We start from the raw sequence: 15,858 nt of genomic DNA on the forward strand, positions 1-15,858 counted from the left end.
GATGTGTCAGATAGGTGGAGCGTCTGTTTGAAATATGATGTTCGTTAAGAATTTATTGAGGAACAGTAATAGTTAATGAAACTCGCGCAGAACGTCCTTAATAAACGATTTTAAAGGATGATCGAAACTTCGTCAATAAAACATTATTGCAACCCAGCCTGTGCACAGTCTGATTAATCTTCATTTCTGTTATAAGAAGGAGAGATCCATTCTATATAACCGGAAAAACTGTGAGGAAATACTGAAATGTTCAATGAAGAAAAGATAGATACTCCAGACCATAGTCCTGTTAACGAAATAAATAATTCTAAACTCACCAAAGGCATTGTGTTTGTTAAGAAATGGTCACCATTTGGACATTAAGAATCTGTTGTAATAGAGTGTAGAATATACATAGCACATATGCAATTATTTATGAATTTGTAAATAGTTTTGCTGAAATATTGGTTTTCTTTCAGTATTCCTGTCTTCAGACCTGGACTACTCTAAATATTTTGAATTATAACTGTATTCTTCAAATCTGTTTGACCACCTTAACATACTACAGTTGCTGTAATAACCAGTAATCCCACATTTAACTGAATCAGTGGACAGCGCTGTGTTTATCATGAAGCAGAGAATACTGGTCATTATTTAATGTCTAAGGGGGATGGCCAGGTTGCCTTGTTCTTTCGCCGGTGCTTTAAGACAATTAAAAAAATAATTGTTTTGCTGAGAGGTTTTCTGCGTTTTGAAGAAATCTCATTTTACCTGATCTCTGAAATCGTTTGTTAACCTTAGTGATCTTGGTACTGTTATTCAGTAATCCCAACTGTCTATCAAAATAGTTTATCCATGATTCAGTAGGTCAGCATATGAGTTGACTGAGGGAAAAGAACTTTTGTGCTTACGCTTTGAACAAAGCCTGTTCAGTCGATATTGTATTTGTATTTGTATCATTTAGGACAGGAAGTGACACATCTCCGATTTGGGTCATGTGTTTCCTCTTGTCTGTTTATTTCTTCCTTTAGGATGAGGCCCCCTGAGGATGCCCCTGAAGAGCAGTCATCTTTACCAGAGGGTAACAGTACCGGAGCCAACCCCTCCATATCACCGCTCACTGGAAACCCCAAGAGGAAGAAGAGGAAGAGGAGGTACTGCATGTGTTTATCCTTGGTGCTGTTGAAGACACACACGCACACGCACACGCACACACACACACACACACACGCGCGCACCAGAACTGTCTCATTCCCCCGCCCAGTTTTACCCATCAGTTCAACTGAAATTCTGATGCAAATCAGTCACTCTCTTTTTGAATGACTTCTGAGTCTGCTGGTTTGAGAAATGCAGAGCGGTTGGTGGTTAAGCTGTTTCAGGAGCTCCAGGAATGAGGATGGAAGGGGGGGGGGGGGGGGTGTTGGGGCGCAAACTGGCAGGCAGATATGAGTTATGGGCAGTTGTCTGTCTGTAAAGACAGTGGGTGACGCTGGAGCAAGCAGGAGCATAGCTCTCCAGTTACAGTACCTGTCCATAAAAAGCACCCGTCCTCCCCCTCCCCTTCTGATTCTGCCCCCCCATCGCTCTCACACACTCTCACACACACACACACACACACACACACACACACACACACACACACACACACACTCTCACACACACACACACACACACAAAGTCCACGCTATGCGTGCTTGAGCCGCCCGGAGGATGAAAGCAGTGTCTGGGGGCCTCAGCCCACACAAACAAGGGGCGAAAAGAGTTGTCTTTATGAGCCCACTTCTGATGTCTGCTCCTGCTTAAGGGGTCTCACATCCAAATAAGAGGGGGCTTAGGCTGGGTGGTATGCGGGAATCCGTACGAAGAGGAGTCGCCCCTCAGGGAGAAGAAGACTCTCGACTCGCCTCAAAACCAACTTAAAATGTAGCCCGCGTTTTCGGTTTTCAGCGTTGACCCCCTTAAAAGACAACAACACATTGTTAAACAACAACATTCTATTGATTATTATATAAATTTTCATCCAATTATTAATCATGTATTATTATTATTATTATTATTATTATTATTATTATAAATAAAATGATCTCTATATTAAAGCTGTGTTATAAGCGATAATTAGAAGGCATGTAATTGAATCAATGCTCGATAAGATAAGTTACACACTACGCAGTGTTCTTTTGGTGTCGTGTGAGGCTTGCTTCCTGGCTTTTGTTGCACTAACCACATTGCATGCCCCTGTTAAAATATCTTGCATACCCCATGACATTCAGGGGCTGATGAAGGACTCAGAGACAGCTGAGTTAAAGCCCAGATCCTTGTGTAGTTCCAACCGAGGACAGTTTATTGCGGATTTCTTTACTGCGCAGTGTGGTGCACACCTTTTTCCTTTTTTTTTCCTTTTTTTTTTTTTACAGCGCGACGAGGAGGCTTAACAGTTCGGGAACGAGTAATAAGCGCCATGTGAGCGATGCACCTCCCTCGAAATGAGCTCCCTCAGAGGCTGTTTACAAGACCTGGATCTTTTTTAAGAGTCTCTTCCCCAACTGCGGAAAGTCAAATTACCCTCTGCTTAATTATTGTCAGGGTGTATGATTTTTACAGGTTCGGTGCCTGTTTTGAGAGCGTTTTTTTTTTTTTGCATTATTTTAGAATCCACAAATATATCACGTGTATTAATTCACCGCTTTATATATGTTTATGTTTTTTTTTGGGGGGGGGGGGGGGAGGGGGGGTAATATCATAATGCACACACTTGTGATGAATTTCATCAGTCTTTCTTACACTCACTCGCTGATGGATTTATGAATCAATTAATTCACTTATTAAACAAGTGACTCATTTGGTCTTTTATGTAGTAATTTATTAATTCAATAATGTCCTCACCGGTCCCCGTAAATTTGCATTTTGTATAATGGATAGCTATTGTTTTGAGACTGACTGCCAGTCTTGTCCTGTCGTGAAAATGGCAGAACTTGCAGATGTACGGTCGCACCTTCACCTTACCCAGACACAGACGTACGGTTTGCCTGGTCTTTGCTTTGTTTGATGAGAGAGGCTGATCCTGGGTCAGCGTTGAGGATTTGTTGAGAGTGCCGGGTGTGATTTTTGATTGGAGGAACACGTGTTGGCCAGAAGGTGGCGTCGGAGATACAGGAGGAAACCCCAGGGGCACTTATCGCGAGCTTGGGCTTGTGAGCGCTTTGGGATTTCTGTGCTTTAGAGAGTGAGCTCTGGTCTCCGGCCGCAATCAGAGTGTTTCATGCAGTCGCATCAGAATTTTAACTGAACTGAAATTTCCAGATAAACTGAGTCTGGTTCCAGATGAAATAACTCCCTTTTTAAATTTGTAAGCTTTTTATATTCTGATATTTTCAACCTATTTCAGTCTTACAAAGAGACCAATGTGGCACACTGCAAAGACACACTGTATAAAGCAGGGGCCCAGGTTTGTTGTGAATGCTATCATAAATGCCTTTTGTATAAGTATTCCACCAAGTACCACAAATATCCCATGTGAATGAATAAAGAAGATTTGAGTACACTTTAGTCAGACCTCTTCTGAAGGTGTCCCTGCTTCATTAGATTGGATGTAATGAAGACTAGGGGTTGCATTTAGAGGTCATTTGAAAGGAATTAAAATATTCCATCGTTATATAAGCGCTGTAAAAACCTCTTTTTTTTTGTATGGCATCAGGATTCTCGAAAAGGTCTATTTATGGGACGAATGAGTCAGATCAATTGCACGGGGCGGGTTTATAAATACAAACATGTGTTGGTTTGGTGTTACTATTTAGAATAAGGAATAAGTTTTATTATCTCTAAGTCGAACTCAAGACTTTCCATGCAACGTTTTCATGTTCGTGGCAACTGAAACGAAAGACGGAAAGTGCCGAGCGGTAAGGAGCCAAGCTGTGTTGTTGAGTCGAAAGAATTTGTCTCTGTCTCTCTGTCTTTTCAGATGTTTGACGATCAACCTCACCAACTGCAAATTTGAGAGTGGTGAGTGCAATTCATCACTTGTGATATTTGTTTGTTATATGAACTAGTAACGATAACCCCACTTTGATCATTTTGTGTTATAACTGTTGCTTTTAAATAATTTTTTTTGATGAGTCTGTGCCACTGTGTTTCCAGTATCTTTACACGGTAACGATCATTAAAAACCCCGTTTCATTTGATCGAAATACTTTCCATGGTGTTCACAGATATGATTCATATAGTCATATAAAGTTCCTACTGTCCTTCGCCAGCTTAAGAAATTTGGACATGGGTACAGATCTGAAATGGTATTAGAAAAGGCCTGCGTATAATTTTGGCGTTTTGATGACTCATCGATAAAACGGACTCATTTGAAATGACCAGTGTTCTAAAGGGAAAGGCCGCCAGCGCATACCACTGCCTGCCAATAGTAATGTGCTCCAATATTATTTGAGATTTATTTGAAAACTGAGCGTGGGAGAAGTTGGAGAACACTCTTAGTTTCCCTTTTATTAATGTTGTGCTGTATAAAACGTAATCAGACAGGAAACTGGCTGACGCTTTATCTTCTCTGCTGTGTCATTTTTTCTGTGAGAGAGGCTGCACTCGCCACCATCGAAAATGTGTGTGTGTGTGTGTGTGTGTGTGTGTGTGTGCAAGAGGTGCTGCGTTCAAATTACAAATGTTCTTATATATTTAAATGATGATTATCGTATGTGCTGAAACGATATTTAAGAAATAACGAATTGTAGTATGTATTTATAAGTGTGAATCATTCCGATAAAATGATGAAAATCCAATTTAAAAACAAATTTGATTTGATGTAAATAAACATGAACATCAGCGCACCACCAGAGCAGAGAGAGAGAGAGAGAGAGAGACAGCGAGAGAGAGAGACAGCGAGAGAGAGAGAGAGAGAGAGAGAGAGAAAAAGTGCACAGAAACAGCCAACAGACCTTAGGATCAGGGTGGGCCCGGCATCCACACAGGCACGTAAAAGTTTGGTATTTCTCTTTGGCAGGCAGCGTATGCATGCTGCTTTGGACTCAGACTGTAGAATTGTTTAACACTCTGTATTTCGGCTCGTTCAACGCTCCATTCCTCGTCCTGGTAACACAGAGAAACACTCTGCTTATCGTATTGAGAGACTACATAACAGAATTATGTTGCGCGTACCGCCAGGTAACACGACAAATTGGCAATGTGGAGAAGCACGTATTCCATTAGTTTACAAAGTGTGTGACCTCAGAATTACATATGTGGGATCCCAAACGATTATGGCAGACTAGTAAACATGCAAAAATAACTCTTCAGATACCCGGACTCAGTAAAAGGACCTCAAACATTAAAGTGCACAAATGTCATCGCGTAGCACCGAAGCTTAACTGATAACAGTAAATTACTTAGTTAAATTTGGAAAAACACCTGGAACAGTAAAACTCACAATACATAGGCCTATACGTAAGTTTATACTCCCTGAAATATTTTTTGTCATGCTGGGGGGAAACTTTCATGACTTTCATGAATTTCAGTGTTTGTCTAGACATCATATCATACTTTGCAATTTTAGGGTGCAGATGGTTTTATTGCACGAACAATTATGTAGTGTTTCAACCGGAAATTAGGCAATAACCGATCAGATAAACCCCTAATCCACTTTGTACAATTGGTGTCCATAAACATTCCTCAAGGAACACGACAGACAACAACTGTCACGTCAAGGGACAGGTTTTTGGACTAAAATTAGGTCAAGGATGCCGGGCCTTCGCATGGCCTTCAAAAGGACACTGGCTTTATGGTCCTTTAGTCACTTCACTGTATCTTTGACTGGATGTCAGTCTTTGTTTCAGACAAGTCTTACACAATCCTGTGGGCTTTTCCCCTATGGCTCTTCCATTCTTTCTTTTTTTTTTTTTACCAGATTGGTTTCCCTTTCTATCCAGAGACACACACTCAGTCCCCAGCTGATGGGAAACATTCCCACAAAATGATCCACATGTTCTTTTGTACACCCTTCTTTCTTTCCATCCAAAAATAGAGGTGCTCGATCGATACGTATTGGAAGCTAGAGTTGTTTGGAGAGTGTTTGGTATATTGTCGCATGAACAGCTTTTTAGTCTTCGGTTTTGGCCATAAAAGCCAGTAGCCCTTCAAAAGCTCTCTGTGGCCTCTTGGAAATCTCTGTGATCAGTCATCCAGTTCAGAGGTTACCATCCGCTTATCATGCAAACTGCGCTTTAATGGATATTTAAAACAGTTTAGCTGCTGTTATACCAGTCGTCTGACCAATGCCTTTTTCCTGGAGTTCTTTGAAAGTTTCTCGTTGCTCATGGTTGAATCTTAACTTTGAAGGGCGCTACTCAGAAGGGCATTCCTCGGAAGAACTCACTTAAAATATCGAATTTACACCGAAATCATGTGAACGTGTATGATTAATCACAGGTAGGGCTTTATTGTGACAATGTGTGTTTTTTAAAAATTTTTTAAGGTGAGTGGATACGTATCCAAGTTTTTCAGTTTTTTAGTTTTGAGTTCGAAATTTGCATCGAAGTTACGGAGTTAGGTAACTAGATGAATGAAAAAGTAAAAAAACATGTTTTTTTCACCCTAAATGAGCAAAAACGTACAAAGTTTGGAAGCAAGTGCAGATGTTCTACAGACACTGATAGATGTTGTTTGGTACTAGTCCGTCATCTCTGAACTTGGCCTTTGATGCCTGAGCCTTTGTGATGTCTTTGGCACCATGTCAGCCCCAAAACAATCTCTCTTTTTCCTGCCAGGGAAAGCAAACACAGCCTGTAGGGTGCAGTGACCTCCACCTACGAAGTGTTCTCACCACATTAAGATTGGTCAAATGATGATACAGTGGTTGACAGATGATAACGTGGATGATAAAGTGGTTAAGGTGAAAACTTTAAGCTGCGATGACAGCGTTTCGAAGCAAACGAGGAGGCGTGATAAGTCCCGACCACGTTTGTTTCAGTTCGGCGTGCGGCGTGCAGGTACGGCCTGAAGGAGGTGTTGGACGGCGAGGACTGGACTTTATACTGGACGGACCTCTCGGTTTCGCTGGACCGAATTATGGACATGAAGTCATATCAGGTAATGTTCCTCACGTATATCTGCCACTGAACTACACCAGCTAATACCAGTACTGTCAGTATTAACTCTAATACTGGAGTTTTTAAGCTTTACACCAAAGATGAACTATGTGCAGTTACCAAAACGATTAAGCTCTGGGCTATATTTGCTTTTTTTTGTGAATAAAAATTCTAAGTGATATGTTTATATTGCTGTACCTGAGCTCCATTGTGAAATCTTTTTTTATGCGCTATATATACATATATATATATCAGCAGCAATATGCTTCAAGGAAATTTATGGAGTGCACATTTTGCCCTCTTCAACAGAAGATTAATCATTTTCCCGGCATGAGTGAGATCTGTAGGAAAGACATGTTGGCACGGAACATGAATCGCATGTACAAGCTTTTCCCCAAAGAGTACAACATCTTTCCCAGAACCTGGTGTCTACCGGCTGAGTGAGTGTGTCTTCTCTCCAACGTCCTGCTATACAGACCAATGTTGACAGACAAAAAGCAAATCCAAACATCTCACAAAATCCTGTATGATGTTTATGCACTGTTAGCTTTAGTGCCAGTCCTTTGACTTGTAGTATCAGACAGAATCCTTCATTTAGCTTGAATATTAAATCGATATTAATGTTAATGAATATAAACGAGTTTTGACAGATTTTGCCGGGCAGATTTGGTGTTTACGGGTAAACATCGCTTTACGAAACAGCATATCACCTATCCACTCTACCTTGTATTGGATTTTTTTTTTTTTTTTTTTGGGACTACCCACAAGTCTTTGTGCGTAAAGGCACCTGTGAACCCGCAGCCTTGTCGTCCCACAGCTACAGTGACTTCCACAGCTACGCCAGAGCCAGGAAGCACAAGACCTACATCTGCAAACCGGAAACGGGCTGTCAGGGACGCGGGATCTTCCTCACCAAGTCCAGAAAGGACGTCTTGCCCGGCCAACACACCATCTGCCAAGTCTACATCTCCCGGGTGAGAGGAAAGCAAAAATCGCGCAGCCCGACTTTCGTACCAGAATTTAAAATTTTTCTATCTTAAGAATTTGCTGATTTAAAAAATGCTGTATTTGTTTATTTTTTTTCTCAATCCTTTAGGAAGTGTTTTTATATCACATGCATCCACGCCATTGTGTTCTGGCCGTCCATCCTCGTTCTCAACGAGAGAAACTTGACAAACACTCTCTCACATTAGCTTTTTAATTTTTCTGCTTGATTATGTTTAATATCGAGATTATTTTATAGTAGCTGTCAGTCAAAACGATCACGTTCGGTACCGGTGGCGAGGAAGTAGTGTTGGAAGATGGGATCTTTAACAGATGCCGCTTCTCCTGTTATTCGATTCTCCGTAGCCGTTTCTCATCGATGGGTTCAAGTTCGATTTGCGCATTTACGTGCTGGTGACTTCCTGTGACCCGCTGCGTGTCTTCCTGTATGAAGAGGGCCTGGCTCGGTTCTGCACCACCCACTACAGCTCCCCCACCCGCAAAAATGTGGTAAGAGTGAGGTATCGGGGGGTGGCCTAAGATTTTTGGAGAAAAGAGTACTTTCATTAAAAGTAATTAAACAGGAACAGAAAAGAACTTACTCTGAAGTTTGTGGGGTTAATTGTGTTGACTTACTTTTTTATGAAAAGGAATGCAAGTAAACATGGTAGCCAAATGAGTTGCTAGGTAACCCTCTGAGGACTCGTTTGCTGGGTTGGTGGAAGGCCATTTCTGCTCGTTCTGATAAGAAAATGCAATTTTTTTTCCAATGTGATTTTTAGTCAAACATTTCTCATTTTCCCCCCCTCAACATTTGATTTATTTAATGGAGGCTCTGTCTCTTCTCACAGGTTATCCATCCGTTCGAAAACCCGCCTTGTTTCGCGTCTCTTTCGATATGACACACGCGTTTATTACACGGTCGAAGATACTCTCTCAGTCAATAAAAAAAAAGAGTTTTAACTCGCTATCTGTTTGATTTATGACACAGCAAACAGGCCTGCTTAAGTAACTGAAGTGGAGACAGAGTCTGATAGCGGCGTGTGTAAACTCCGCCAGGTCGGTCCCAGCCAGGAGACGCAGGCCGTAGAGAGAGTGTGTGTGAGCCGCGGCGTTGACTCACGCCGCCCAGTAAAGTCGGCTTTTTAAAGCGCCTCCTCGCTCTTGTGTCGTGACTTGTGCGCAGGTACGCGACGTGTGTGCTCACTGGTGGATTTTATGCGCTGGTAATCGCAGTGAAATAACTCACGCTTTTGCCAAAAGCGGACTTCATCCCCGAAAGTTTCCGGCTTCACGAAAGCCTTTATTGGACAAATACATAAATATTTAAAGTGTAACATTTTTTTGGACTGGTTTAAGTGGGTCTGAGAAGAGCGCGAGGCCGGAATATGAAATTGGTCAAGAGAATAACTATGTGTTGACTATTTGTTTGGATCGGTTTAAAATAATCTTGCGTGTAGTAATCCCTGACTGAGATTTCATATTTCAGTGAAGTTATTTAAATTACCAGTACTTCATTACAGAGGGATGACCATCGTAGGTCAAAGATAGAAACCTCACAACTGTTTCAGTTATTGAATATAGTACTGTTTAACTTTTTATGTGCTGTAAACGGGCTTTGAAATGAGGAAAGCCAAATAGAAGAGGGTCAGATTTCAAAACATACTCTGTCTGCCTCCATACTATCTACATTTAACAGTATTTAAGTAGCTTCAGTTGATAGCAGCCAAGGTTGTGGTTTTTACAGCTGTCATAAAGTGACCTCCTAGCAACAACATAGATACATCATAAGCACCCATAACTTCTGTCTCTGTTTCTCTCGCTCCCCCCACCCCCCCACCCCCCTCTGTCTTTTCTCGTACGCAGAAGGATGTCTGCATGCACCTGACGAACTACGCCATCAACAAACACAGCAAGAACTTTGTACGTGATGACAACACAGGCAGCAAAAGGTGCTTTCTCTCTCTCTATCCATCTCTCTGTCGCTCTCTCTCTCTCTCTCCCTCTCACTAAAGTTGAAATTAAGTGTAGAAAGCTGTAGTTTAATGGTATATATACTCTCTCTCTCTCTCTTTCTTTCTCTCTCTGGTATCTTTCCTTTGCTCAGATCAGTGACTTTTGTTTTTCCTGTGAGTATGGGAAAGGCCACAGTAGCACAGCCTTGTTGGCTTCTTGTCTGGCAACTGCGATGTAAATTCAGTTGCCACTTGGGCTTCTTATTGGCCGGGCCAGTCACATGCTCCATCTCGAAATGCTGGATGCATTGGAGCTGGGGCAGTTTATGTCAGACCCTTGGATCAAATTTCAAAAAGATAAAAAAAAAAGACAAAAAAGCAGACATAACTCCTGTCAGACAAAGCATTGTTTTAAATCACATCGTTTTTTGACTGACTTCCTTACCTGCAACCCATATCTTTTCCTTATTGTTTTCTCTATACACCCCGACTGTTCCTGAGTCAGATTTAATGGCTTTTTTTTTTTTAATCATAAGACCAATTCTAGAGAAAGCTGATCCACGCGCTGCACGGCTGGCTCTCGTGTCTCTCCACAGAAAACTGTCGACCCTGAACAGGCTGCTGGAGGACATGAGCTGCGACACGAAGAAACTGTGGGCGGACATAGAGGACGTCGTTATCAAGGTGCTCGTCTCGGCGCTGCCTGTGCTCCGGCACAACTACCACACCTGTTTCCCCTGGCACGCCAACGCCGCCTCCAGCGCCTGCTTCGAGCTCCTCGGCTTCGACGTCCTGCTCGACCATCGTCTCAAACCCTGGCTCCTGGAGGTCCGTTTCGCCCTCCCTCTCGCGCGTTAGCTCGTGTGAAATCGTTCAACCGCTTGCCAGTCTGTCCTGCCGCGGGAAGACGGCCTCGCGGTAGTCGCGTGTTTTTTTTTTTTTGGCCAGAATTCAGATACGGCTTAAGCTGGCGTTTGCTGTGTCTGTTTTCTCTTATGACAAACTGACTTGGTTTAACCATGCGCTGTTTCAAAGAAAATTAGAACATATCTACCGTGACTTAAATTAACTGGACAACAGAAAAACTTAAAAGTCGTTTTTCTCTGCTTCACTGCATGTTGCTTTTGTAGGGCAGTTTAATGTACCAGACTGTTTTTGAGTCATGGGAATAAATAGGGAGCTGGTTTGTTTTTATGTTTTTAATGGTCTTGCATGGGTTTGTGGTTTTCCTGCTGTGGCTGTAGTTTCGAGTACTGTCTGTAAGTATGTACTCTGTCTAATATTCTTGTAATGCTAGAAAAGATATATGTGTATTGGTCTTTACTATGTGATTGTAATACTCCTTCATGATCTGTCCATCTCCTTTAACTGCAAATTGGATAACCGTAATTTAGATAAGTGCATCTTTTTTTTTTCAGCGCCAATCAATGTCTAGTGGTGCAAATAGTTATGCATTACTGTATGTGCTTTTTAAAGATATGATGTCACAGTTTTTCCAAGCCTTGCAGACCTAAAGTGTATGTGTGTCTAGCCAAATGTATGTGTGTCTATGCCTGTGGATGTGGTGCGCATGTGTTCGTGTGTAGGTCAACCACTCACCCAGCTTCACCACAGACTCGCGCCTAGACAGAGAGGTAAAAGATGAGCTCTTGTATGACACTCTGGTTCTGGTGAACCTGGGCACCTGCGACCGTCGACAAATCAGAGAGGACGAGAGGCGTAGAGTCCAAGAAAGACTGCAGCAGGCTTCTAAAGAAGACAGGTAAAAAAAACCAGCAGCTTCTGTCTGAGAGAGAGAAAGAGAGGAAAACAGAGGGAATTAGAGAGAGAGAGATCAAAGACATTCGGCTTAGAGAAGCAGAAACTCAAAGCAGACAAGCGGAGCACAAGGAAAACCGATTTCACGTAGCAAACCGTGACGTTTGGCTTTTTGTCAACCTGCGTCCTGTGCCTTTGTGTTCCAGAGGCGAACAGTCGCTGCAGAGGCAGGCCGTAGAGCAGGCCATTAAATACGAGGACCAGCATCTCGGAGGCTATCGTAGAATCTTCCCACGCAAAGGAGGGAAGGGCTACGATAAGTACCTCAATCACGGCCCCTCCCTCTACCAGGAGACGGTTGCCTCCAAAGCTCGGGAGAAGTGCACAAGGTAGACACATTTGGAAACACGCACACGCGCATTCTATACGTGATATATAATCGCTGTACATATTACATCATCACTACCGAAATAAAGACACACACACACACACACATAGACACAGACACACACACACATACCTGCACATTACAATTGGTAAAAGAGAAGTTGTGTGTGTGTATTTGTGTGTGTGTGTATGTGTGTAGGCAGCAACTGCAAGAGATACAGGACAGGCAGGATGAGAAAAGACGCAGTAGACTAGGCCTACAGGGGGAGTCTGCTGGGGAGAGAGGCAAACCTCGCTGTGCTCCGCTGCAGACGAAACACCTCAACACTAAGACACATCATCGCGCTGTGAGTCTTCAATCTTTTCTGGTTGTCCGCATTCTGTTCCGCAACTTTCAAACGCTTGCTTTCAAAAAAACCCCCCCCCAAAAAAATATATATATATATACACATACATACATACACACACACACACACACACACACACATATATATATATATATAATGGCTGTCGAAGTGCTATTTAATTCCTGAACTGGGACCTCTACAGTTGTTAGGGGACCAGAAGTTGTCATGTCATTTCAATGCAGGAACACGGGCAGATGCTACTTCCTCCGTCTTCCTCCCAACCATGCGACAAACATCTAATGACAGAATGCTTTACGTCATTGATGGTGACTCTTTTGATGGTCTCTCTGCTCTCCTCATATGCTCCTCCAATTTCTGATAAGAGGGGCACTTTGGAATGGTGTTGTGTTTGTCCAACTCCTCATTGCAGGTGTTTCTGCACCCAGTGTTCTCCGCACAATGGTCCATTCTCATCTAGGCATCGTTCTCAAAGCATTTTTTCACGTTCCAGTTGACTGAGCTTTGAAGAAACACAACTGAATCATTTCACAAGCTTGCTGTACGGTTCATACAAGCATGTGGCAACCTTCTTTCCCATGAGGTTTTTATACATCGTCTTGATTTTTGAAATCATTTGGGCAGGTGCGCTGAGTCTGGGGCATGTTCACATCTGTAACGACTGCTGAATTGAAAGTCTCCCACGTGTTCATAAAACAGAGCCAGCTTTGGTTTTTTGGCAGCTGAATGTCTTCCTCTGCCCTGCTCACAGCCTCTGCTTACCCCGTTAAAGGGAGAGGAATTTCCAATTAGATTTGTGAGTATAGCTTTATTTATTTATTTATTTATTTATTTATTTATTTATTTTAGGGGCAACAGACTAATGTAGCCGAGAGGAATGGTTTGCTGACTTGTGCTTGGCCGAGGAAGTTTTTCTTTGTTTTGCTGGCACTAGCTGAGATCAGCTGAATCTTCTCTCGCTGGTGTGAGACCATAAAACATATTTTCGGTGTGCAGCAAGAAGCTGGGTCCCTCGGTCCTCTGTTAGCTTTTGGTTTCATTTCGACCTCCTCATTAGGGCCACGAGGTATCCCCTTTGCTGGAGCCCCTTTACCTTTTTTTGTCCTCTGGGGTGTAAGTTTCAGTGCATTTGGTGTTACCTTTATGACATCATCTCTGTCATCGTTATTCCCATCCTCGGTCACAAAGTCACCATCATCACAATCAGCATCGTCAACCTCACCGGGCTTGACGCCCACTAATCTCTCCGTACCCATCATGATCATCGTCACCCATGTCCGTCATGAACATCAGAAAGGGACAGAGCTTTCGACTGCCAACTTCTAAGTGTAACTAGCCTGTCTTCAGTAAGGTGTAGAATTCCTCTCTTGTCACAGTAATAGTTAAACTGCCCTTAATGCTTGTTATGTCATCTAATTGTTAGGTATTTGAGCTTGAGTGTTGTGTCTATATTGTGGTATAATATGTGAACACTATTTTCTTAAAATGACTGAGATCAAAGTGGCCTTCTACCATGCAAGGAATTTAAAATTAATATCCAGTTTTTGGATTCATGTGATCAACAACATAGACTGTGACAGTATTATCTGCACTGTCTCACCCTCCGGAGGTAAGCTTTTATAAAACCTGCCTAAAAGGCGTAGGGTGAAAACAGCTGCAAATAATGACTAACTGCCTGGAATTGAATCCTGTGCAAAAAATATATGAACATAAAAACAGTATAATTAATGAATAAAATAGATTATTCATAGAAGTAAATTATATTAGTGGAACTGTTTTTAACTTAAATTTTGTCGCCACTGGAAATTTGACTTTCCATTGTCTCTGAAACACTACACAGAGTTGAAGTTGAACGATTTGTTAGAAGGTAAAAAGGGTACAGTTCAGGTATGTTGTGCGTAGCACAGCTTTGACAAATGTATGGTTATTGTTCCATGCCTTTGTATAGCAAACTGTTAGAGCTACTATGTGGACCATGATGTAGAAAGCTAGTTAGGCTAGAAAGGTAACCTGTGAAATGTGCCACTTCTTGCCTGGGATTCCTGTGATTTGTAGACCTGCACCAATTGCACTGTAGCAGAGCACGCGTTTGACCTGAAAGAGAAAAGGTAAAATCATTATTTTATTAAAACAGTGCATGAAAGTGGCCAACCAAGTCCAGCAACATGTTTATAACCAGCTCACCCAGCCAAGCGAGCAGGTTTGTGTCATGCAAGCTCCAGATGGAAGCTCCTGGCCAGCTGGCAGGGTCCCTACACTACTGTGGAGAAAGCCAGGCTGATAAATTACATGGTCAGAGGGCCAGGGTAATGAAAAAAGGAACAGGTGTGTCACATCAGCCAGCTAAAAGCCTGTTTGTTCTTGCTTTTCTAACAAGCCAAAGCAATGCTTGTACCAGAAAGAAAAAAATTTAGCCTGATAGATCATTTCATTTTTCCAAAGTAGAGGCAGTCGTTCTCTGTTAACCAACAAATTTACAAGTTTGCAATTTTGGATACTTTATTAATCCCTGAGGGGAAATTAGGTCTCTGTATTTTAACCCATCCAGAACAGTGAGCACACACACACCCGGAGCAGCGGGCAGCCACACAGCTGCAGCGTCTGGGGAGCAGTTGGCGGTTAGGTGTTCCTTGCTCAAGGGCACTTCAGCCATGCATATTGAGGGAGGGGAGAACACTGTTCACCTGGGGATCGAACCGGTGACCTTTCGGTCCAAAAGCTCGCTTCACAAACCTTTAGGTCATGGCTGCCCCCAAAATGACATGTCAGAAGTGGGATTCGAACCCACGCCTCCATTCGGAGACCAGAACACCCGTATGTTCGGAAGGTCGTAAACCTTGAGTCTGGCGCCTTAGACCACTCGGCCATCCTGACACTGCAACATTAGGAAGAAGGTGTGTACTATACTGTAAATTTGGTTATACTGGTACACCCCTAGTGAGGATTATCCCAGCCACATAATCCTGTCCCGGGATATACCTACACTGAGACTCATTGCATCTTGACAGCAGCACTACCTGGCCCCCAAAGCCCAATTCTATGCCACTGAAGAGAAGATGGGGAAAGTTAATCAGATCAGGGTAATAAAGGATCCCACAGTCCCTGACCCACCCATTTTGATGGTCCCCAAACACAATGGATCCCATAGGTTTTGTAATGATTCAGAAAGCTAAAAGAGGCCTTTTAGTTTTCCATGCTCCATGTTGAAGGGGTTTCTGATGGATGGGATATGGTATGTTACATGTAATCCTGGTTCAAACCCAAGGCTTTTGGCAGGTGGCCAGTGAGGACACAAGGGAGAAAATGACCTTTTCCAGTACCTTCAATAACAACATCATCCACACAGATGAG

The 15,858-nt window shown here is 42.6% G+C and overlaps 1 protein-coding gene and 1 non-coding gene across 2 annotated transcripts; one reads left to right on the top strand and one right to left on the bottom strand.

The window, feature by feature from the left end:
* The first annotated feature begins 1,089 nt into the window (after positions 1 to 1,089).
* LOC115829188 (tubulin polyglutamylase ttll6-like) lies at positions 1,090 to 12,967 on the top strand. Its single transcript, XM_030793250.1, has 12 exons — positions 1,090 to 1,133; positions 3,938 to 3,978; positions 6,941 to 7,059; positions 7,368 to 7,498; positions 7,876 to 8,032; positions 8,409 to 8,552; positions 9,909 to 9,994; positions 10,594 to 10,825; positions 11,584 to 11,759; positions 11,962 to 12,144; positions 12,342 to 12,489; positions 12,920 to 12,967. The coding sequence occupies exons 3-12, from the start codon at positions 7,039 to 7,041 to the stop codon at positions 12,965 to 12,967; spliced, it is 1,326 nt and encodes a 441-aa protein (XP_030649110.1). The 5' UTR covers positions 1,090 to 1,133; positions 3,938 to 3,978; positions 6,941 to 7,038.
* A 2,303-nt stretch (positions 12,968 to 15,270) lies between these two features.
* On the bottom strand, positions 15,271 to 15,381 carry trnal-caa (transfer RNA leucine (anticodon CAA)). The gene is made up of 2 exons: positions 15,344 to 15,381; positions 15,271 to 15,316 (listed from the first exon to the last, which is right to left on the bottom strand). It is a non-coding gene; the product is annotated as a tRNA-Leu (tRNA).
* Between the last annotated feature and the right edge of the window lie 477 nt (positions 15,382 to 15,858).

The sequence above is a fragment of the Chanos chanos genome, chromosome 16 (assembly GCF_902362185.1).
Source record: "Chanos chanos chromosome 16, fChaCha1.1, whole genome shotgun sequence".
NCBI classification, from domain to species: Eukaryota; Metazoa; Chordata; class Actinopteri; order Gonorynchiformes; family Chanidae; genus Chanos; species Chanos chanos.

Excerpts from the sequence above, each read along its gene's own strand:
- LOC115829188 (XM_030793250.1), top strand. The coding sequence starts at position 7,039 with ATGGACATGAAGTCATATCAG. Across the intron at positions 9,995-10,593 it reads GACAACACAGGCAGCAAAAG|AAAACTGTCGACCCTGAACA; the intron begins GTGCTTTCTCTC and ends GTCTCTCCACAG. Across the intron at positions 12,490-12,919 it reads CTAAGACACATCATCGCGCT|GTGTTTCTGCACCCAGTGTT; the intron begins GTGAGTCTTCAA and ends TCCTCATTGCAG.